A 22,517-nucleotide genomic window follows, 5' to 3' on the forward strand; every position below is an offset into this window, starting at 1 on the left:
AATCAAGGTGACCATTGTTCTGTCAGACACTACATTTGAGGTATCTCTTTTTCAGGCATTCCAGAATGAAATCGTCTGGAAGACTGCTGACTTCAACTCCCTGAAAGACGCTGGCCAGAATCTGCTGCAGGCCACGGAGGCTGACCACAGCAGGGTCAAGAACGATCTGGAGGACATCACTGCCAGGTGGGACAGTCTCAATGAAGCTGCCGGTGAGCGGGTCAAGCAGCTGGAGGAGACGAGTCAGCAGATCCAGGACTACAACGATGCGGCCAGGGATGTGCAGCATGCGCTCAAGACCAGCGAGGAGAAGCTCAACTCGTACAGGGATGCTGCGGCTACGTCCAAAGATTCAAAACACCTGGACAAAGTCAAGGTAGGCACTGTTTTATAACTTGGCAGTTGGCTACTAGCTGAGTCTTGCAGTGCAGTCAACTGTTGGGAAATTATAGTCCAGGGTTGAAGTGTTCATAATATTGTGCAACTTTCTTAAAAAGTTAGAAAGAGGCCTGTCGTGTGGCCGGGATCTAGGTCAGAGTAAGCAGGTTTACTACACCATTCCTTGCCCTGTATCATGAATTGAATATTAAAGATACTTTGCTTGGCCAACATTGGTGTATATTATAAATTGCAGTGATACATGTGATGGCCCAGAGCTAACACATCTATTGTTCCCTGCTTACAACTTCCCTCTTTTCTAATAGATGCTGCAGGAGGATGTCCAGAACCTGAAACCCCAGGTGACCGACCTCCGTGAGCAGGCTGATCTCCTCGTCGCTAGCGCCCCTGAAGGATGCGATTCATCACACGTCGAAAACGAGACCGACAGGATGGCGAAGCGCTACAACGCCCTGAACGCCGATATAGACGCCTTGATCACCGAATTCGAGACTGGATCTGCCATTTTAGGAGACTATCAGCGGGATATGCGCAAGTTATCTGGAATGCTCAACGTGATAGAGGAAGAAGCCAATTCCAAACCGGGCATTGCGAGAGATCCTGAAACACTGAAGAAGCAGCTTGATGATGTGGAGAAGTTGTTGGAGGACCTTCAGAACAAGAATCAGGCCATCGAAGATCAAAATAATAAATTGCATGACCTCCAGAGTGAAGGCGTGGTGGCTGATCCAACCAACTTTACCAATCAGCTTGAGACCCTCCAACTCCAGTGTGACAAACTGATTGACCAGAATCAACACCGAAAAGACGAAATTGAGAACACCCTCGGCAAGTTGGAGGATTTCATGAAGAAGATCGATGAACTCAACAATGCCATTGACAAAGCTGATGACACAATGAAACAAATGCCACCAATTGGCGGTGATGAAAACAAGGTCAAGCAACACCAGAAGGAATTCAAGGTGAGTGGTGCAGCCAAGATCAGTTGTTTTTTTTACTTTGCAGAATCTTTCTAAGCGACCTTTCTCACTTCTGTAGTGTGAGAAAATGTGAAATCCAGCGCTGAGACTTTGTTTATGCTAATAGAATTCTCCCTTCCCTCAACCTGCTAATATTTCTTATGTTCTTATATTCCAGGCATTCCAAAAAGAGATCGAACCAATCCTGCGAGAAGTCGACCAAACCAGGCAACTCGGCAATGACCTCATCCAGAGTGCAGGCTTTGGGGTCAACACATCTGACCTTGAGGCTGACCTTGACACCATGAATAGCAAGTGGGCCGACCTCAATAGGAAGGTCGGAGAGAGAGACGTCAAGCTAGATTCGGCACTCCTCAAGTCAGGGAAGTTCAAGGATGCGTTGGAGTCCATGTTGGATTGGGTTGGAGAGACAGAGGAAATGATGGCCAATCAGAGAGAGCCATCTGCTGACACCCAGGTCATCAAAGCACAGATGCAGGAGCAGAAGGTACATAAAGTTTTGTATGAGATGGCAAGAAGCCAGACTTCTCAAATATTTCATTTTATTGATGATGAAGCTTCATCAACAAAATAGTCATACCTGTTCTGGCCTCTAAAAGCTTCTCTGCATTCATACTAAATTTCTTCTGCCTTCATTTGAACATGATTTGGTTTACACCTGGACAGGGCTCAAGATAACTGCCGAAAGTGTCTTTTGAAGCATAAAACATGGCTTAGACTCCTTATCTCAATAGTGTAGCTCGAGCCCTGTGTCGCAACTTCTTCTTTTGGTAATACGGGATCAATTATTTATTTATTTGCCCTCTATCTTCCAGTTCCTTCAACGTATGCTAACGGACCGCACACCAAGTGTCGAATCACTGCACTCGCTTGCCGATCAGGTCATTGGTTCATCAGAGGACGATCAAGAAAAGGAGATGATCTCATCGCAAATTTCCGATTTGGAAGAACGCTGGGAGAAACTGAACGAAGCCGCAGAACAACGCCAAAAGGAGTTGACCGATATCTCCGGTATCGCCAAGGAGTTCCGCGAGAAGATTCAGCCAATTATGGAATGGTTAGATAAGACGGAGAAGCTCGTCTCCGGGATGGATTCCATCAGCACAGACCCCGAACAACTGCGACAACAAATTGAGGAACACAAGGTCAGTCTTAGCTCCGCCAAAGGGAGCCATTTTAATTGGCGTAAACTGCAATTATAATAGCTGCTTTGTGAGACAAAACAATTTCACGTCTGCGGGTGAAACCTGTCATCGTTGTGTTTGATATTGATTACTGGTTGCTGCACCAATAGCAATTTTCATCGCATGCAATCGCAGGCTGCAGTGATTAAATCTCCTGTTTGCTTGGCACTGTAATAAGTTATTTTTAGTATGAACTTAGTACTAAAAAGGATAATTTGCAAACATCAAATCCATTTTAGATTATAAAATGCACCTTCTAGTACAAAGTGAATTCCTTTATGATGCACATTTGGCATGTATCAGAATCTAATCAAATTTAGGTTGAGGGGGAAACCAGTTACCAAGTTATTTCTGAATGCAGATGAAAAAAGGGTTGTATATGTAGTTTAAGGTGGTACTTGAAAATGATAATGTCTTATATCATTTGGAAATGGGCACTGGAAAGATATATAACCTTGCAACAGTTCAGGTAAAAAAATATCTGTGTCAAAAACGTAAAATTCATTATAAATTTGAATTTTCGTTCCTTTGCCCTCGAATAGAAACTGGTAAGATTTTGTTGTGGTGTATCCAGGGCTTGGATATGGACATCTTTAATCTGACGTTGTGCTATTCTGTGTAGAGATATGGGTGTTTCTCCTGCCACTACAGTCATGTGAAGTTAATCATTCAAAGGCTGTAACCTCTGTTTAAACGATATGAAAAGTTTGCTCGATTACAGCAAGAGTTGAGCTGAAACTTCTTCGTCTTATCTTTTTATGTATCAAAAACCTCACATGGCTGTGGTGCCCCCTTTATGGGCGATACCTTATCATGCTCCTCTCTCCCATCTGCACACAGTACATGCTGGTGGAGCGCGTTGCTGAGGCACAGCATTTGCATGTAGGACACATTTAGATTAAAATATTTATGTTTGGTGGTGTCTGTACAGAGACTATTTGATGCAAAAGCCTATGTATAATTTCCGTGGGGGGTTTGTAAGAATACTCGAGCAGAATCTTTCAGTTAAACAGGTGGTGGCTTTGATATTGAATCATATATGACCAGACTTTTTATTGAAAGATCCCGATTCAATGGACTGTGGTTTGAAGTTTTCAGTGCAATCACTGATCTTCCACTCCAAGATGAACTGTGATGGACTGTTCAAATCACCATGCAAAATCATGTTACCCCATTAGGGTGGTTAAGTGCAAGATAATATATGTTGTCTCCAACAGCAAAGGTGTCGGTGCGTCAAATAGTTTCATACAGTTTGCTCCTTGCATCACTTTTAAAATTTCTTGAAGTTATAGAATTTTCATAATTCCAGCACTTTTATTTTACCACTTTTATATTCATTTGCATTTATCCCTCTCCCCCACATTTCAGTTCGTTTATTTTGTTTGGGCATCTGCATGAAAATGCCATTAGTTCTATCCAAAGAAAAGCTGCTGTTAAATTTCCAAATGGGCCATTGAGGAGAGAGTTGCAGTGATGCAGACGGCTATGACAACGGCCTGCTTGACTCTTGTTTACATCCTGTAGTTTTCAGCAGACGTCCAAATTGACCCTCTTCTCCTTTGACATATGCTTCTATACAACTTCCTTTGAGAGTCTTTGATTTTAGTTAAGAAAGACACATTTTCTTTACGAAATTTGCAGGCTTTAGTGGAACAAATGGCAGGCCAGGCTTCTCTTCTCTCCCAGTCAGAAAACCTCGGCGAGCAGTTGGGGGAAAAGGTCGGGGTGTATGATGCTCGGGGCATCAAGGATGAAGTTAACGCTCTGAAAGATCGTTTTGGTCACATTTGTAAAGATGTCCGGAATGAGCTGCAGGACATTGTTGACATCAGGGATAGTCTGCTCGACTTCAATGAACGTATTGAAGAGGGAGAGGCCTGGCTAGATACGCATGAACTGGGAGTAGATATTGATGATATAAGTCCTACCCAGATTAAGAGAATCACGCAAAAGATGGCAGAGCTTATGGTATACATTCTAGTCCCTTCATAACAAATTGTCCTACGGGTTGCGGTGTGGTAGCAGTGCAATATTTCCCATAACTTAGTGTCCTGACTTAAACTAAATTTTTCTAAAACTGTCAATGTCCAACTCTAAAATGTATGAATGTGGGTGTATTGTGATCATGTGTTTCTCCTACACATTCATCACTAATACAGAAACATGTATATTAACATGAAAATGTTTACCGCTAACGAGTTTGTTTCACTAACATCCTTATTGTTACTTCCATGGTGGCCTTCCATCAGATAGGCAGTATCTATAGAGTTTTTGTTCAACATCTTTTTTGTTTTATTCTATCTACATAACCATCTTCATGTCACTCATTAATTAGATCACCAGAACTGTTTAACTTTTTGGTCACGGAGGGGTGGTGAGGGCAGAGCAGGCATATTTGGCTCTCCAGAGTAATAATTCCAGACTGACAATATGTCATATGATATATGACTGACATGTCTTTCACTCCAGGATTTTGTTGTTCTCTCAGTTTGAATAAAAGTTGATAAATGTGGTACCAATATCTTATTACATTGAGCATGTTGAGGCTTGTTAAAAGTGTTGAGTGTGAAAGGCTTCAATGTCCTATTTCCTGGATTTGACGAGTGATTCAAGGACTCAAAATCGCCCTTAACTTTCTTTGCTTTGATATTCGTACATCACATGCTGCTGTGTCAAATTCTGTTCACTTTCATAAATCGTTCACTTCATTCCAGAATCTCAATGCCGCCATCTTGGAACACAGGCCGGAGATTGATGACCTTGACCAACATGGCCAGGAGTTGCTCCGTCACACCAAAGGCAAGTAAAAAAACACAATCCGCGTGCGAGACAGTGACTGAACTTGGCCTAAAAGATTCTAACTTGATCCTAGTCACCAAAATTCGTAAAGTAACATCCCTGAAGACATCCACATCATCAGTAATGTACATGGTTTCCTTGCTAAGTCCTACTAATGATGTAAAGTTGTACTCTTGAGAAATCTGCTGATTGTTGTTTTTTCTGTTCACCCTGTAGGAGAAGATGCCAAGCACATCAAAGAAAAACTTGACGCGATCAAGGAACGTTTCAACGACTTGAACAGTCAGAGCGCGGAGAACCTCTCCACGATGGAGGATGCACTACCGATGGCCCTCAAGTTCCAAGATGCGCACAACAAGCTTCAGAACTGGATGATGGTCGCGGAACCATCCATCAGAGAGAAGGGAGAGAGCCAAGAGCAAGCCATTCTGGTAATGAAATTCTCCTGAGAGGCCTCACTTCTTGTTTAAAATGACAAAGCCCAACATGCAAATGCCACCCAACCTTAGAATATGCAGAACACTTGTATCCTTTCAGTGAACCATCTTTTGGTAATATTGTTATCTTTGTTGCACCTCAGCTAAAAGATGAATCGAAAAATGGTGAAGGTTGACCAGTTGTGCTTAGAATGATAAATTTGAACTGTGCAGTTGACATTTATGATAAACGGACGTTCTGTTTTCCAGAAACTTCTGGATGACCTTGAAACGGTCAAGCCACTCGTCGCAACAATCAACAAGGAAGCACCACAGCTGTCTGTACTCTCAACCAAAGAGGGCGCTGCAAAGTTAGGCGACATGGTTGCCAAGGACAACGAGAAATTCGAATCCCTACGCGACCAGATCAAGGTCAAGGCGGAGAAGTTGAAACTGTCTCGTCAGAAGTCCGTGGAGGTGCTCGGCGATGTGGACGAGTTGAGCGAATACTTTGAGGATAAGGAGGGACAGCTGAAGGAGGATGAGGGCCTCAGCGGCGACCCAGCAGTCCTTGAGGCACACCTACAGGAACACAAGGTAGGCGTGGCAAATCATGCTCGATTGTTGTTTGCTGTGTTGGCCAATATGACCTTTCTTTTCGTAAGAATGACTGCGTTTTTCTACGACTCATGTCGACTGCAAACTGTTTCCTCCAAATCTTTAGCATGTGCAAAGTCTTTGCCAAATTTTTTAACCAGAATTCTAGCTGGCTCAAGTATATGCTATCTTTGCACATGATTATAATCATGAATGACATTACAATAGTCATTTGTTTTCATTCCAGGACCTGCATTCAGAAATCAAAGAACAGAAGACAAAGGCTCGTGACGCCATCTCCACTGCGAAAAAACTGCTCCGTGAAGCCCTCTCAGATGATGAAGATGACATCAAGGGAAAGATTGATACGCTGAAAAAACAGTCGGAGTCCGTCACAAAGCTCTCAGGTGATCGCTTGAACAGTTTGGAACAAGCGCTGCCATTGGCTCATCACTTCCATGACACGCACGACGAGCTGTTGACGTGGTTAGACGAAATGGAACCCGAGGTCGAGAAGGAAGGGATCACGGCGGTCAATCCAGATCAGCTGAAAGCACAACAGGAGAAAGTGGCGGTATGTATGAAGTGACGTCTGCTTGGGACATGTGGAGTTGGGTAGATGAAAAAGTGTGCTTTGTATAGCCACTCTTGTTCAAATAACCTCAGGAGATAACTTTATGATTACTAAACCTCCCAGTTACAGAAGGTGTTCCATACAACACAGTCAGCCTTGTTTGAATATTCGAACCAATGTGTAAATTCTGGAAGTAAAAGTTTCTGGATCCAGAAACCAGGGTAGTTGACGTTTGCTCTTCAGTAAAACTGTCTCACAAATGCAACTCTTTTTCAGAAAGCCTTTGTACGGGTTTGTTTTTGCATAGTTTGAATGAAGGTTGTTGACCAGTCAATAAACGCAGGTGGTTTAGCCTATTTGTTTCAACTTATCGTTTGCTTTGTCAAGAAAGTTCATAAATTCAAGAGTAATGGTGATAGCTTTGAATGACTTTGGTGAGGGCCGTGTTGGTTACAGAGTTGAATGATATTGGAAGTTCTCAATAACATAGTCATTGTCATCAATGAACCACATGTACCATATATAGTCATGTTTCCCTTGCAGGTGTCTCAATTGCTGGAAAATACATCATTTGAAAATGTCTCAGAAGCTTTATTTCACCAACGTGATAAAAAAGCACATATTTGTTGTTTGTCGATACAAGGCATATCCATCTGTTTTAAGCTCGTTATAATTAAAGCACATCTTTGCCTACTTGCTTATTACCTTCTATGGCTAAGTTCCTGAAAAAAAGAGGAATTTTGTGTCCTAGTATTGTCTCCCGGCCATAGAATTACGCTCGGCATCTGGGATTTGCCAAATGACCGGATTCAACCCTTCTCTAATCAACCTTTTGACCTTCTCTCTGCCACAGTTGATGAAGCAGGAGCTCGCAGACCACAAGCCCCAGCTTGAGAAACTTAACAAGACCGGTGCAGCCTTGGCTAGACTGGTTAGCGATGACGAAGCCGGACAGATCACCGATGCTATGGCAGCCGACAACACGCGCTACCAGAAGATGAAGGAATTCCTCAAGGACAGGAGTAACACGCTGGAAGAAGCCCTTAACAACAGTGCTGAGGTAAGTTTTCTCTTCAAAGTATCAAAAGGACTCAATATATTTGAAATATTGACCTCTATTTGGTGTAGTACTTTTCATTACCTTTTGTTCGAACTTAGCTGGGCCTCGTGTCCCAAAACATAATTATCGTGAATTGATATAGCAAATTTGTCACTTGGTAATCATTATTTTAAATTTTTTGATTTTCCAGTTCTCTGAAAAACTTGAGGTGATGATTGATACAATGCAGACGACTGCTGAACAAGTTGAGAAGGCCGAGCCTGTCTCTGCTCATCCTGACAAGCTGAGGGACCAGCTGACAGACAACAGGGTACGTCGGCGTTAATCATTAAAAACTTGAAATTAAGACCTAGAATCTCCAAGTTTGATGTGAAGTACTCCTTGGTGTGTATTCTGGTCTATTGCTGACATATCCAATGAGATTCACCAGGTTAATCCAAAATCTGCTAAAGTGGGACTGTGCCCTCTAGTTGATTGTTTATTTTAATCATGTCTTCAGTCACTTATTGATGAATTGGACAAGCGTCTGGCTGCATTGGAGGCTGTGAAGGCGTCTGCTGACCTGCTGCTCGCTCAGGCCAAGAGTAAGGAGGACGATGAGGAGGCCAGAGGTAAGATTCTGAACAAACTAGAAAACGTTGGCTTTCACTTTTCATAATAGAGGACCAAGTGTACTATTTAAAAGTAGGAAATAGGCAAAGGTCCAGTCATGGGACATGAAGCTGATTTGATGAGGGTGTTAATGATAAGTCGGTGAGATGAACTAAACAGATGCTTTTAATTTTAAATAGCTTGTAGCTGACAACTGTGGTGAGGATGAACATTGACTTAATTTTGTGTGAAAATGAAGTTACTCTTTCTGAAAATGAAATAACATTTTCGTCTGTTATTGCAGCCGTGAAGCACAAGGTCGATGATCTGATGAAGATGTGGACGAATCTCCGTGCTGCCACCTTGCAGCGAAACAAACAACTAGAGGACACACTTGAACTCTCGGAGCGTTTCTGGGATGACATCAATGGGTTGACTTCGACAATAAAAGATCTTCAAGAGACGCTCTATGCCGCTGACCCACCTGGCGTTGATCCAGAGACGATCAAGGAGCAGAGAGACGTCTTGGAGGTAAACTGAATGATTCTCTTGCCTTCCAGCTCGCTGATACTGTAAGGTGGGGTCAGGTTAGCCAGCAGCTTCAGAGGCTGGAACTTGGTTCCTGTGGTGTGCCCAACCTCAATTCGTTCTCAGACACCCCTTGCACTGTATTATCAATAGGGAATGCTACTACAGCTTCAGTAGGTTGCATAGTTTCAATCTGGACATAAAGGGAATCCTTCAGGGTGTATGTTTTCCTTTCCAACCAATTTGTTGATGCTGGGTGTGTAATCTTTTAATCTGGTCAACCAGTCTGTCCATTTTACTCTACATCTGATATGCCTGGTCATTTCTTACCTTTTATGTTATAGATTATGTGGACTGCAACTCTTATAATTTCAACACCCCCTTTCAGGCTGTAAGAGAAGACATTGAAGCATCCAAGGCTGACATAGACCAGACACGCACCATTGGTGATGGCCTGATGCAGCTCTGTGGCGAGCCTGAAAAACCAGAGGTCTCAAAGAACATTGACGAACTCGACACAAACTTCGATAGCGTCCAGGCGCAGTGGCTCGAAAGACAGAAGCAGTTGGATGAAGCTCTAAGAAAGGCGACAGCATTCCAGTCTGAGCTGATGAGGATACTGATCTGGCTGCAGGGAGCTGAGGAGAAGGTCTCGGAGCTTGGACCTATTGGTGTGGACACAGATACTGTCAAAGAGCAGTTGGCTGATCTGAAGGTAAGTTGGGGACGCTGTGGTCTGGGTGGCTCGGACTTGGTCCCTGCTTGAACCCCACAGTCGTGGTGAGGCTCTTGTCAGGTCTTTTGTCTAACTTACTTCACTCCACCCGGGTGAATGAATGGAAACAGTCAGAAATGCTCATCTGGGGTCTACTGAAATGTGTCTCTATCATAGTTGATATCAGAGAGTAAATCCAAAACTTTGACTTCAAAATAGGTTCAAAGGTTGTTTTGGCTTTCTGTCCTTGAACTGGTCGATAGTGGAAGGTCTCAGATTGAATTCTTAAACTTTCTCTTGTGACCTTGGGCAAGCCGTGTCATGATAGGTAAATACACCAAAGCACCTCTACTTGTAGCAAGCCACAATTTCAATCTAACTTTCTCTTCTTTTCCTCTTCAGAACTTGAAGTTGAAGTTCGACCCGAAACACCTTGATATCGAACACCTGAACCAGAATGCTGGTGAAATCACCCAAGACAGCCCAACAGACCAGACCAGGTCCATCCTTGAACCAGTTGCAGAGGTCAACAAGCGCTGGGATCACTTGATGGGTGGCATTTCTGAAAGAAAGGTTAACATAATTTACTTCAGTTAACTTAAGTAACTTCAGTTTCATTTAGAGGGTGACTCCTCGGTTTCATTCGGAAAATATATGTTCCTAAAGCTATGCTCACACGACGGACGATAACAACATTATTGAGTAATTGCCTTTCTAGTCTTGGATATGAGATATTGTAGGGAAGTTATGCAAACATTTCTTTAGTCTTTGACCATTGACTGTTCACTTTGCTTCAACTTATCATCCTATGGCTATGCAATGCGAAGGTTCAGACTTTGATATTTCCATGAGAAGGATCCTTGTGCTTCAAAATTGGGCCAAAATTATCACAAAAGAATGCCAATGTAATTGTTGAAAACTGCTTCATAATTGATATTTCGTCTTTTCAGCAAAAGTTACAGAATGCTCTGCTGAGTCTCGGCCAGTTCCAACACGCCATGGAAGAATTGCTCTCATGGATGGAGCACACAAATGAAGCGCTGGACAAAATCGAGGAAGTTCACGGCGACCCCAAAGCGATCGAAATCGAACTCTCAAAACACAAGGTGGGTGATGGCAAACTGAGTGACGATTCAATTGTGCGGTGCGATTTGTTTGGAGTTTATAATCTTGTTTGAAGTGCTGTCATGCTGTTTCAGTTCCTGTCTTGTTTGTGACCTTGTATAAAACATAAGTATCGCATTGGCTATTGACAATTCAAAGAAACACTGCATGACTTTTCATTTGATAAAGTTCTGTTTTAAAATTTAAGTTTTGTGTATTTCGTTTATTCTCTGCAAAATTTACCCTGAATTGTGCATGACTGTAAATTCCTTCTTTTATGTTCAGTTAGTTTTTTGTTGTCAATTCTTTTGTGTGGTTTGGAATTAGATCTTATGACTAGTGCTTTTGGTAGACTTCATGCTTGTGCGGTTGGTCGGATGCTTCTTGGGAACCACGTCCTGAAGAAGAAATCGACTTACAGTTCATATAGAATCCAACACTCTTTAATGCAAAATATGTTAACCCATTCGTGACCATGTTTTGGCTGCTGAAGAAATCGTGATAACTGTTCAAACTAATTGTCACATAAAGAATACTTCAAATCACAAAAATCTTCGGAAAAGGTCAAGTTCAAAATAGCCGCCACGTCTTCAGATTGGTCTGGTCTGGGTTAAACATTTTGTGATTTACGTACGGTGTGTTTCACCTTGCACTGTTTTTTTCTTTGCACAGAGATTGAAATACGACGCTAATTTCCACAGCGTTAGTTTATGCTCCCTGCAAGAGGCTGCCCCAAAGGTTGCTGCTATGTTTTCAGTTTTAGTTACTTTGCACGAATTCCTTTATATCTGGGAAGTGGGTAGTTCTTGCGTGGTTCTTGAAGATAAGCCTTCAAAAGCTTCATCTTGCACCATCCTGGTTTACAATCATGGGCACTGTCAGGCAAGTTAGATGAATAGTCAGTCGTTCAAGTAGGTGACCTTGTCATTTGTCGACCCATATGGAGATGATCTGATCTGTGATCTGGTCAAAATTGCCTGGCAGTGTCTGAGAAGTTCCTATCAAAGTCTGCACAACTCGTCTTCAAAAGTCATCTGCATGTTATCCAGAAGTCTGTGAAATCATTCCATAATACTTACCACTCTGTCAAGCACGATCAGTCAGAGGACCCACCCTGTGGTTCCAACTTGGAATAGTTTGCATGGTGTACCAAGCACTCTCTCCCCAACCTTTCAAATAAGTTCATTTTTCAGAGACGGGGCATTACCTCCATGTACCATCTTTCTTTCATGCACTATAAGTTATCAAGTTCATATGAAAAGGTGCATGGTAGCCTGACTGGCCTCCTCTCCTCACCTTTCCTGTCACAATCCAATACTAGGTTTAAACTGTGATTATTGATCCTCCTAGTAACATATGCCTTCTCATTGGGTTAACTAAACCCATCCCTACCTATCTCGGCCTTTGCATGGAAGAATGAGTTCTGCATGTACCCCTTTTTAATCGGTGTCAAAAACTTTTGGATAAAGTAGTACTGCATGTGAAGGCCTGGATCGAAGACTCGGGCACTTTTCTGGTGTGGACAGACGCCGAAGAGGTGTTCTGTGTCACCTGTTCAGTATGTTTGATTATTGCTTCTTTCTACTTGGTTTATCAATTTTAGTTTATTCCTCATTTTGATTACCTTTTAATTGATTTTTAACGATCTCTTTAATGATACAATTTAACAATTATATGATTGCTACCTCAGCTGGCGAGGTTAAGGGTAAGTTTGGTTTAGGATTCTCCGGCAAAGGTTCGGGGCTTCTACCCACCTCTGTTTGTTTGTTCCAACGCCAATATCCATTTTCCAACCACTGCATATCTAGAAACACTATGGAGTGTTTCGTTGCTAAGTTTTCATACATTTCTGCAGAGTATTTTCAAATTCTATTGTGCGAAACCTTTCCTAAATTTCTGCACAATCCAAAAATGTTTCAAGTTTCTTCCTGCTTTACCTGAACCCATATTGAAGCATAAAGGGTTAAAATTCACGCTATTCTAATGTGCTCCTCAATTCGTGAATGTTAACCTTTGATTAGTCAAGATACCTGAAACTGGCTTTGTACACTTTGCAAGTCTTATCAGGTTTGTGGAAGAGTGCGTTTTAATCCTGCTATTTGAACCTTTTTACTGCTGACAGCCGCTTCCCATCAGCAGAGGCTACATTCAGGTTACATGTTGATCTTAAAAATGTGGTTTTGTCTTGTTATCATAAAACAGTGTCTACCTCTGTGAAGCTCTTGAGAGCAGGTCCTCGTTTTTTTCAAAAACAGCTATTTGGTTTTTTGGTTCTCATCTGTCAATGTATTACATGTTTAAGAAGGGACTGCTTTTAGAGAATAGTTCATTTCTGCATTACGTAGCACTTTGAAATTGATGTTAGGTATAGCTGCTCCTTCTGCTATCTTAGTCTCTGTAAAATGAGTACCTTTTCTGTGTTGGGGAAGATGGTTCTCTGATGGTCAACGGTATTTTAAACTCTTCCTGTTGTCATGAAGTGAATACATCGATGCTCTGTGATGATGAATGGTTTCCAGTTGAGACCAAAATCGCATCTGACTGGAGCGATTTCAAACTTTGGCTACTGAAATAGTACTCTTTTGATACACAATAAGAATCAACTGTAACTACATTACACTTCTCTGTTGTAATCATTGACTAGATTATTCAATGTTCCACAAATTTGCCAGAATTTCCTGTTCTTTATGAACTTAAAACATGCTAGTATTACAAACAACCATGTTGAAATTTATCGACCTTTTGTACGTTTGCCATATTCAAATGTGATGTCTGGAACCTATAAAGTTTCATTCAATTCGATTCAGGTTCTACAAAACGATGTCCAAGCTCATCAATCCAGTGTCACTGTTGTCAGCGAGGCGGCACGAGATGTGATCTCCAGTGAGGGAGGTGCAGAAGCTCAGGAGACACGCAAGAAGCTCAACCGCATGAACGTTCTCTGGGAGGATATCCTGTCCAAGCTGAGGGACAAGCAGCTACAGTTAGAGGGCGCTCTGAGAGAGGCCAAGTCGTTCCACGGCGATCTTCAGGATCTTCTCCACCGACTTGGTGAGATCGATGCAGTGCTCGTCACATCTAAACCACTGGGAGGTCTACCAGACACTGCTAAGGACCAGCTGGCTAAATTCATGGTGAGGATTTTTTCATGGTGAAGATTTTTCATGAATTAGGGTGGCGTCTTGGTGCCCCCCCCCCCCCCCCTCTGGATCCGCACCTGCGTTATGTTGGGCCATATTTGACGCTTGCCAAGATGATGTACAGTCATGTTGTTCTTAGTAGCACTGAAGCTGTCTATTCCTTTTAGTCTGTTGAATTTGACTGCTGGGTGTCAGTTGAAAATAACTGAAGTTTCCTTTGTCTTTGCAGGACATGTATGTGGAGCTTGACTCCCTGGAACCCAAGGTGCATGAGGTGTTAGCAGCTGGTGATGAGCTGATGGAGAAGACACCAGATACCGCAGTGAGCGCCCTGGCTCTTGGGCTACAGACGCTCAAGACGAGGTGGGACAACATCAAGTCCAGGGCCAAGGAAAGAAAGGTATTTACTTTAGCTGTTCTTCAAGCATTCAATACCTGTAACTTCTTCTTACGATGACAGTATGATATTTGCCTGGAATGTAGTTTGTGAGGCCATCAACTAGATATCAAGTACCCAGAAGAAATAGAAGTTTGTGAGGCCTTCTCATAAAAGGCCTGAAGACCTGGGCCCAATTGTTCACAACAAAGTTGTCACTAACTCTCTCTTTGGTCGTTTCAGCTCAAACTGGAAGATGCAGAAGCTCTTGCAGCTAAGTTCCACGACGATCTCAACTCGTTCATCACGTGGCTGACAGGCATGGAGAGGTTGTTTGCTCAGATGACCCCAGTCAGTCGCATCCTCGACACTGTTACGGAACAGATTGAAGCTCACAAGGTAGATATGAAGCTTATCAATCATCAGCAATGTATTCCCATTGTAATAGACTTCATTCACCCATTAGATTGCAGAACCTGATGGGGTCAAAAGATACGATGTCACGTCCTCACATTTTAGGATAGTGACGCCAATGCTTTTGAATCGGATGCCATAAACTCTATATCTTCCTTCCAGTTACTTCAGAAGGAAATCAGCGCCCACCGCGAGGCAGTGACTGCCCTAGAAAAGACAGGCACCCACCTCAAGTACTTCAGTCAGAAACAAGACGTCATTCTCATCAAGAATCTGCTCGTTAGCACCCATCATCGCTGGGAGAAGATCGTGTCGAAGTCGGCCGATAGGACAAAGTTGCTTGACCATGGATACAAGGAGGCTAAGAAGGTACAGTAGAACCTCTCTATTAGGGACATCCTTGGGACTGACAAATACTTAATAGGGAGGTGTCCTGATTACAGAGGTCAAATTGTTGAGAAACTACCAATTTGGGCTCAAACCCCTTATTGAGACAAGTCCTGCCAACAGAGGACTCTGTTCCACTGTATATCGCTTTGGATTTCCAAAAGGCCTCAATGTCTTCCCTTGTATATCAACAAGTGTCTGTAGTCTACTGGTTTTGGTCTTATTGAAATCGGGGAATGAAAGAAATGAATTTTGACATAGTTGCCTTTTTTCTCCAGTTCAACGATGCCTGGAACGAACTGATGAACTGGCTGGAGGAGGGTGTTCGCCAGCTGGATGAAGGCCAAGCCGCTGGCAATGATCCGGACAAGATCAAACAGCAGATCATCAAACACAAGGAATTCCAGCGGGCTCTCGGTGCCAAGCAGCCACTCTATGATAATACACGTCGATTCGGTCGCTACCTCAAGGAGAAATCACCAAAGGAAGATCATACATTATTGGCTCAGATGCAGGCAGAACTGAAGGCGAAATGGAATTCAGTCTGTAACATGTCAGTCGATAGGCAAAGGAACCTTGAAGAGGCGTTACTCTTCTCGGGTCAGTTTAACGACGCCCTGGGAGCCTTGCTTGACTGGTTGTACAAGGTTGAACCATCGCTGGCAGAAGACATCCCAGTCAACGGCGACCTGGACTCAGTCCAGATGTTCCAAGAAGAACACAACGTAAGTTAAAGACCGTTTTTTCCTTTTCATTTATAAAACCTACATCTGATTTTGCTTAACTCAGTTGGAAGTAGACTGAACTTGATTTGAACTTTTCTATTTTCTTTTCAGGGTTTCCAGAAGGAGCTGAAGAAGCGGGCAAAGAGTGTAGCCTTCGTGCAAAAGGCAGCTAACGATTTGATTGACAAGTCTGACGAGGACGCATCTGAGCTCTCATCGCAAGTGTTCGACCTGAGTAACAAGTGGGACAGAGTCACCAAGCTGAGTCACGGGAAACAGGCCAGGATTGAGGAGGCCCTCGTACAGGTACGCTCAGATTCTGTTTCGTCTGGACTTGGATGATGCAAGGGGTGGCAGGGTCCAGGTCACCAGGGCCAGGGGATGTATTTATTCATTATGGTAAAGAAAGTGCTTTTGATTTGTGGGAGTCAATGTGCTGTGGCTGTAGAAGGCAGAAGTAGATGATCAGTGCATTCATTGCGGTTTGTGATGGGGAGCCGTCCTCAAATGATGACGTCTGCCGTGGATATTGCTGGGGTCTGAGCCTGTTCTGTTTATTAACAAACTTGTCTTTCTCTAGGCCACACACTTCAACCAGAAGACACACGCGGTAATGGACTCCCTAGCAGAGGCAGAGAGACACCTGAGAACACAGGGCCCACTTCCCGATGACGAGCCTGCCCTTATCAAACAGATTGACGAACACAAGAACTTCCATGAAGAGTTGGAGAGCCATGAAGGCGACCTCAAGGAGGCGATCAGCCTTGGGAACGAGATTCTCAAACACTGCCATCCTGACGCCATCCACACAGTCAAACACTTCATTGCCACCATGCAATCACGGTGGGATGAGGTCACGGCATGGTCCAAGCAGCGAGACCAACGTCTGAAGGAAGGCCTTGAAAGCATGCGTAACAACGAAGCGATGCTCAATGAACTCATGAGCTGGCTCATCGGTGCCGAGGCAACATTGACTGCACTGGACAGTGAAACACTACCAAATGAGATACCACCAATTGAAATGATGCTCAAAGACCATCAGGTAAGGGTAGACACTCCAGTTTAGCGTTTAGCCGAATTACTAACTTACACCTTTAAGCCCTGACTGGAGCACTAATTACTGTCTCCCTTCCTGCAGTCATTGGCAGTTGCCTCCACCTTTACTGCGAAAAAGCTGCAATTGCCTGTCCCCTACCTTAATTGGACTTGGTCCACACCAATTTCAAAGTTCTGTATTTCCTTTTAAGTCAATTTTGTTCTATTTCAGGAATTTGAAGGAGAGATGACCAAGCGACAACCTGACTATGACAAAATCATCAAAAGTAACAAGAAACACCACACAGAGCCACCAGGCCATGACAAGGCCCCCGCAGCCTCGAGGTACCTACCAAGGAACAGGCTTGGGTCAGCGTAAGTGTTCTTTTCCTTTGTAATTTGAATGCCAGCCTTCTCAGTACTCGATGGTTTCCCAAAAGTAATGCTCTGACTTCAAGACACAAATGATACACTAGAAAGTGCTCATCGAGAGCATTCCAACAGGCAGTAAAAGCTCAAAAGGTTTTGAAGAATGATAACGCTTTTGAAGAAGATGACGTTTTCCCCACATGAAAAGTTTCTTTGTCTCTTCAGTAAAAAAGAGAAGAAGTCTCCAGAAATGAAATTCAAGAACCCGCGCGTTGGTACCTTGTTTAACACGTGGCGGCACGTGTGGCTCATGGCAATGGAACGGCGACAGAAACTGCAGGACGCAATCGACCATCAAAACGAGGTAAGGATAATTAGTTTCTATTTCGGGTTAATGTGTGTACAATTTTGAGCTGCACACTTTGAATTTGGGAGATATTCTGTACATAATGTATGCTGATTTGAGTCGGTTTGAATTGACAAGACTGGTTGTCATCACTCCGCAATGCACATCATCAGGTCTCATATTTCATGGTGCTGGCTCTTGTATTCACTAATCAACTTCGTCAGAACATGGTGCTGGTTCTTGCATTCACTAATCCAACTTGGTCAGAACATGGTGCTGGCTCTTGCATTCACTAATCAACTTGATCAAAACATGGTGCTGGCTGTTGCATTCCCTGTGAATCATCTTACATGTAGTAGTGATCAAAGCATGGTGGTGGAATAGTGAACCTTACTTCAGATAACCAATTCTCGCTCGTGGGGACGTTCATCAGGGTTTAGACCAATTTAAAAGCTGATTCCAGACATGACTTTGAACTGAAAAACTCAAGCGGTTACTGAGAGATGTTACAATTCCAATTTGACAGCAACAATGGAAAAAGCTATACCTGGGCTCTCTGTAGAACTTTGAATATTGAAATTCAGGAGAAAAAAAGCATTTTAGATGCATATTTTGTAAGTAAGGGCAGTAACTGTTTTGTCTTTTGCTCATCTCTGGTATCTACAGGTCCTAGTGTCAAGAATCAGTTTTCCGATATGAATTATAATAGCATAAAAAACCACCCCATAATTGTCTTGTGGCTACTTCACCAGTAGATTAGAGTTAACTATTCTGATTAAGGTTTAGGGTAGCAGTATAACTTGGTCCAATGAAATACATGTAGAAATTGAAAGATTTCTTATATATATTAGAGTAGCCTAACAATTCTACAACGTGTCTTTCTGTGACTTCCTCCCATGGTTGTGGTATGCCTCTCTATCTCCACACTTGTTCTGTTTATCTTGAAGGATACGTTTGACTTTTTCGATTATCCGTTACGGCATGGATACTGCCCTGTCCATGCCGCCCCCTTCTATAACCAGGTTTGTAGTGGATTAACTCACTAACATCTAAATGTCTGCATACCAATCCGATAGAAATATCTCAAGTTGTGATTGTGACTTTGGGCAAGGCTCTCTGTACTCTAATTGATCATCGGAATCACAAAAGAGTTCTCTGTTGCTTTGATTGTGCAGTGTTTCTGAATCTTTTGAAATTTTTTTCAAACTACTTGAGATATTTCTGGGATATAAGTGTTTTATGTTTTATATCCTTGTGAGTTATCCAGCAATGTGTAGATACACTATGATACATTCATCCTGCTTTGCTTATGTAAAGTGAAATTTTGTGAAAAAGTATTGTGCATATTTCCTCGAGCGTGTCTTCCAAAGGTATTCACCAGTTGTGGTCCCGACATCATCAGTATACACAACCATCATAAACCACACGCTAACAATATACATTTCATCTATCCCTCACATAATCCACATTCAGGATTACTTTTGGAACACGCCGTATAGGCCAGTAATGGTGGGTATACTAAATGCCACTGTATCGCAACCATGCATGGTCATATTTTTGTTTACTCAGTCATCTAATTATGAATGTTTACAATAATTCTGTGGACTAACATCACTGACGAAACTGGCCAAAAAATGGAAGAAGTGTGATTTGTCTTATCATACAGTTAGAGTTGCCATACAAATTCAAAATGACCATACAAGATAAACATTCCGAATATTTTTGAGTTTAAGTGCAGTTTTGTCAGTTGTCAGTCTATATTGATCAATCTTTTGTCAACACACCTCATTCATTTGTAGTCTTTCTGTTGTATCAGTTTCAAGATAGCTTTATATATTACATGTGGGCCCCGCTGTTTGTTTATTTCAGCTTTTACTAAATATTCCCGATCCCGAGGCAGAACGGGTAAGAGGTCCACAGGGCATGTAATGGTCTCGATAACATTCTTGGTGTGACTGGGTCCTGTGCCTAAACCACTTAACATTAATGGGAGAACATCTCGGCGCTGAACACACCTATATTTAACGCTTGGAAGAGATGTCAAATTTGGTGGAACGGGAAATTCGTCTTCTGATCTATCCCTCAAAAGAGAAACGGTCCCTGCCCGTAACTTATATAACATACTCCCCCTATCATCAGATGATCCTTAGGTCAGCCATACTCTCCAATTCAAAGGAACAAAGACTCTCTTGCCCACGAGAATTTAGTAAGCTTCCTTCTTCTTAAAACTGAGACACTCCCCTCAGTATTCTGTGTTGCTTGTTGTGAGTATACAGTGTCAGCTAGGTGATCCCGAAAAAAACCTGATTGAAATTCCACTCCAAACCATCTTGTACAAAAACTCTTTTTACCAATCACCCAATCAAAATATTAGTCTCTGTACCTTTGACAAAATCTCGAAGCTCCGTGCTTTGGGAACAAAAGTAAATCTTTATCTTATTTCAAAATAGACAAGCACAGATGATTACATAGTATGTCATTTAGAATTATTTTCTGTCCAATTATCCTTACGTGTTCATTTCCCTAAATCTAAATTACTTTTCTTTTTACATGATTTTCACATTAACATTCGATTTTCTTTCAATAATATATTTAAACTATTGTTTTCTAGATATATTCTACAAATATTTCAAACTCGTTTTGATGGCAATGTTTGAAAATTGTTCTAATAATTAACCTATGGCAATGTGCAGTATAAAAAAGCTACAAGTTCGAATTTCATTAAATGTTATCTTAGAATTCACCAACATGATGATATCAGTAGAACCAAGAATTCTTGGTAGAACTCGGGAATATTTGCAGTTGAATTTTGAGATCCAATGAAATGTTAAACTAAGGTAAAGTGTGACAATTATAGCCCTGTACATTGAAAAGAGCTGGTAGTACACAACTATGCACATTGATGCTATAATTGTACCAAGCCTGTAGTTGTACCGCCTTACATTAGGTGTCTCGGAGCAGCATAGCAAGTCAGTGCATGACAGCGATCGGATCCTCGAGATACATGTAAGTCGTCAAAATTTTATTGTGTGATTTCACCTTTTTCAGCTCGAGCGCATGAAGAATTTCGATTTCGATGAGTGGCGCCGCCGCTACATGTCTTGGATGAACCACAATAAGTCCCGCGTTATGGATTTCTTCCGCAAGCAAGATCGCGATCACGACGGGAAGATCACGCGAGACGAGTTCATCCAAGGAATACTTAAATCAAGTAAGTTCTTGTGGTCTTTGTGTTTGTTTTGTTTGATGCTGTCTTGTTCAAGACTGATTGTCCTCATCGAGATGTTATGCCATTGTGAATGACACCGTAGAAAGCCACAGCCAACTGAATAATGTCGAGGGACGTCCAGTACTGAAGTGGTTTGTGATGTTTGCCTTGAGTGCGCATGATCAGATATTTTCAAATTCATGCATAGATGCTCCTTTCCGAACTAACAATGCTTGATTAGACGTCGTGCTTTCTGCTTGATATAATTAACCGTTTCTCTCCGATGTTCCGTTCAGGCGCTCGACACGATGGGATTAGATCGAGAAGTAAGACTTGCTATTAACTGCATCCTCGCTGTTAGGTTACATCTTCTTGTTGTGGGTGTAATACATATAGTATATAGTGCATCTTCCCTTTCATAATATGTCACCTTTAATATGATTATTTCAAGAATATTTCTAAAATTCATTGTTTCAAAGCATGCTGACAGTTGCCATGGTGAAGGTTGCCATGGTGCCAATTGTAACTGTGGAGAGGAAGATGTTGACATGGTGATTAATGATTTACATATTGGTTACCATGGTGATATTCATAGTTACCGTGGAATAAATAGCACCATGGTAACTATGTTAATCTTGAAGATTATTGACAGATTGATATTCAAAATGAAACAAATTCGACTTTCAAGTCATGAAAACAACTCTTTTTCTGGCTGTCCTGTCTTCAATGAAAAAAGTTTTCTGAATATTGTTATTGTGTTACTTCAGTGGCAGTGCTGTAGAGTTCTTTTGACTCCAGTCGTTTCCTCCATGCTTTGAAACAATGGGCTGCATTGGGCTGAGTTCTTTGGATGTTTCTCATAGCCAAAGTGGAACCTTTAAACTTGTTAAAGCCGTGACAAACTGTGACAAGAGAAGTCTTCTCTGCGAGGAATTCAAACAGCAGGGGTTGGCTCAGAGAAGTAACCAAAGAATTCAAGGCTGCATGTGCATCTGGTGACATATGGCATCTTAAGCGCCGGTCTTTTAACATCATCCTCATTACCATTCATGAAACCTTTCCTGGGAAATACTGGTAATCTTAACTCTAAAACCTTTATGACCAATACAATGAATTCAAATCCTTCACTCGTGATAACTTGTCTGTGGTACTCCCACTAAAAAACGAGGTGTATTCAGCCTCTTTGATACTAACATTTCATCTAAAAGTGGTATCTGACTGCTTTTCAGTTTCACCTGCATCTGGAAATGTGTCCCTGCCAATAAATCTTTAACCCTTTAAAGCTTGATTTTGGTGCCTGAGGTTGAAGGAATATGTGTCCATGCAGTCATCTGAGATTCGGTTGCATTTATGATTATGACTTGTATCAACTTTGGCATCGGTAACGTACAACTTGAAAATTTGGCCTGACAAAGTACGCCATTCTCCATTTAAAGCTTGGAGTGGATCCCTGCTTTATCATTTCCTGGTTAAATGAGTTGGTGGAGTTCCCTCGATTTTTATGACCCTTCCCCACCCAAATCATAATTATGTCGTTTCACAGTCATGTACTGCAACCGTAGACTGAAAT

At 42.2% G+C, this 22,517-nt stretch overlaps 1 protein-coding gene across 19 annotated transcripts in view; it reads left to right on the forward strand.

The window, feature by feature from the left end:
• The window catches only part of LOC135487134 (uncharacterized), a 155,322-nt gene that overhangs the window by 118,270 nt on the left and 14,535 nt on the right, over positions 1-22,517 (forward strand). For 12 of the 19 annotated variants that reach the window (XM_064770550.1, XM_064770533.1, XM_064770552.1 and 9 more), the window contains 28 exons: positions 56-376; positions 705-1,361; positions 1,537-1,866; positions 2,195-2,524; positions 5,278-5,362; positions 5,579-5,793; positions 6,049-6,375; positions 6,623-6,949; positions 7,803-8,009; positions 8,200-8,319; positions 8,509-8,620; positions 8,905-9,131; positions 9,517-9,843; positions 10,246-10,416; positions 10,794-10,949; positions 11,620-11,685; positions 13,755-14,081; positions 14,317-14,487; positions 14,707-14,862; positions 15,040-15,246; positions 15,543-15,989; positions 16,101-16,295; positions 16,570-17,031; positions 17,257-17,399; positions 17,619-17,757; positions 18,687-18,761; positions 20,788-20,950; positions 21,244-21,273. In XM_064770550.1, coding sequence (XP_064626620.1) covers positions 56-376; positions 705-1,361; positions 1,537-1,866; positions 2,195-2,524; positions 5,278-5,362; positions 5,579-5,793; positions 6,049-6,375; positions 6,623-6,949; positions 7,803-8,009; positions 8,200-8,319; positions 8,509-8,620; positions 8,905-9,131; positions 9,517-9,843; positions 10,246-10,416; positions 10,794-10,949; positions 11,620-11,685; positions 13,755-14,081; positions 14,317-14,487; positions 14,707-14,862; positions 15,040-15,246; positions 15,543-15,989; positions 16,101-16,295; positions 16,570-17,031; positions 17,257-17,399; positions 17,619-17,757; positions 18,687-18,761; positions 20,788-20,950; positions 21,244-21,273 — 6,493 coding nt within the window. Of the gene's footprint in view, positions 1-55; positions 377-704; positions 1,362-1,536; positions 1,867-2,194; positions 2,525-5,277; positions 5,363-5,578; positions 5,794-6,048; positions 6,376-6,622; positions 6,950-7,802; positions 8,010-8,199; positions 8,320-8,508; positions 8,621-8,904; positions 9,132-9,516; positions 9,844-10,245; positions 10,417-10,793; positions 10,950-11,619; positions 11,686-12,637; positions 12,653-13,754; positions 14,082-14,316; positions 14,488-14,706; positions 14,863-15,039; positions 15,247-15,542; positions 15,990-16,100; positions 16,296-16,569; positions 17,032-17,256; positions 17,400-17,618; positions 17,758-18,686; positions 18,762-20,787; positions 20,951-21,243; positions 21,274-22,517 lie in introns of all 19 variants that reach the window. The other 7 variants (XM_064770539.1, XM_064770547.1, XM_064770544.1 and 4 more) reach the window with 6 other exon arrangements.

This window comes from Lineus longissimus, chromosome 4 (assembly GCF_910592395.1).
Source record: "Lineus longissimus chromosome 4, tnLinLong1.2, whole genome shotgun sequence".
Classification (NCBI taxonomy): Eukaryota; Metazoa; Nemertea; class Pilidiophora; order Heteronemertea; family Lineidae; genus Lineus; species Lineus longissimus.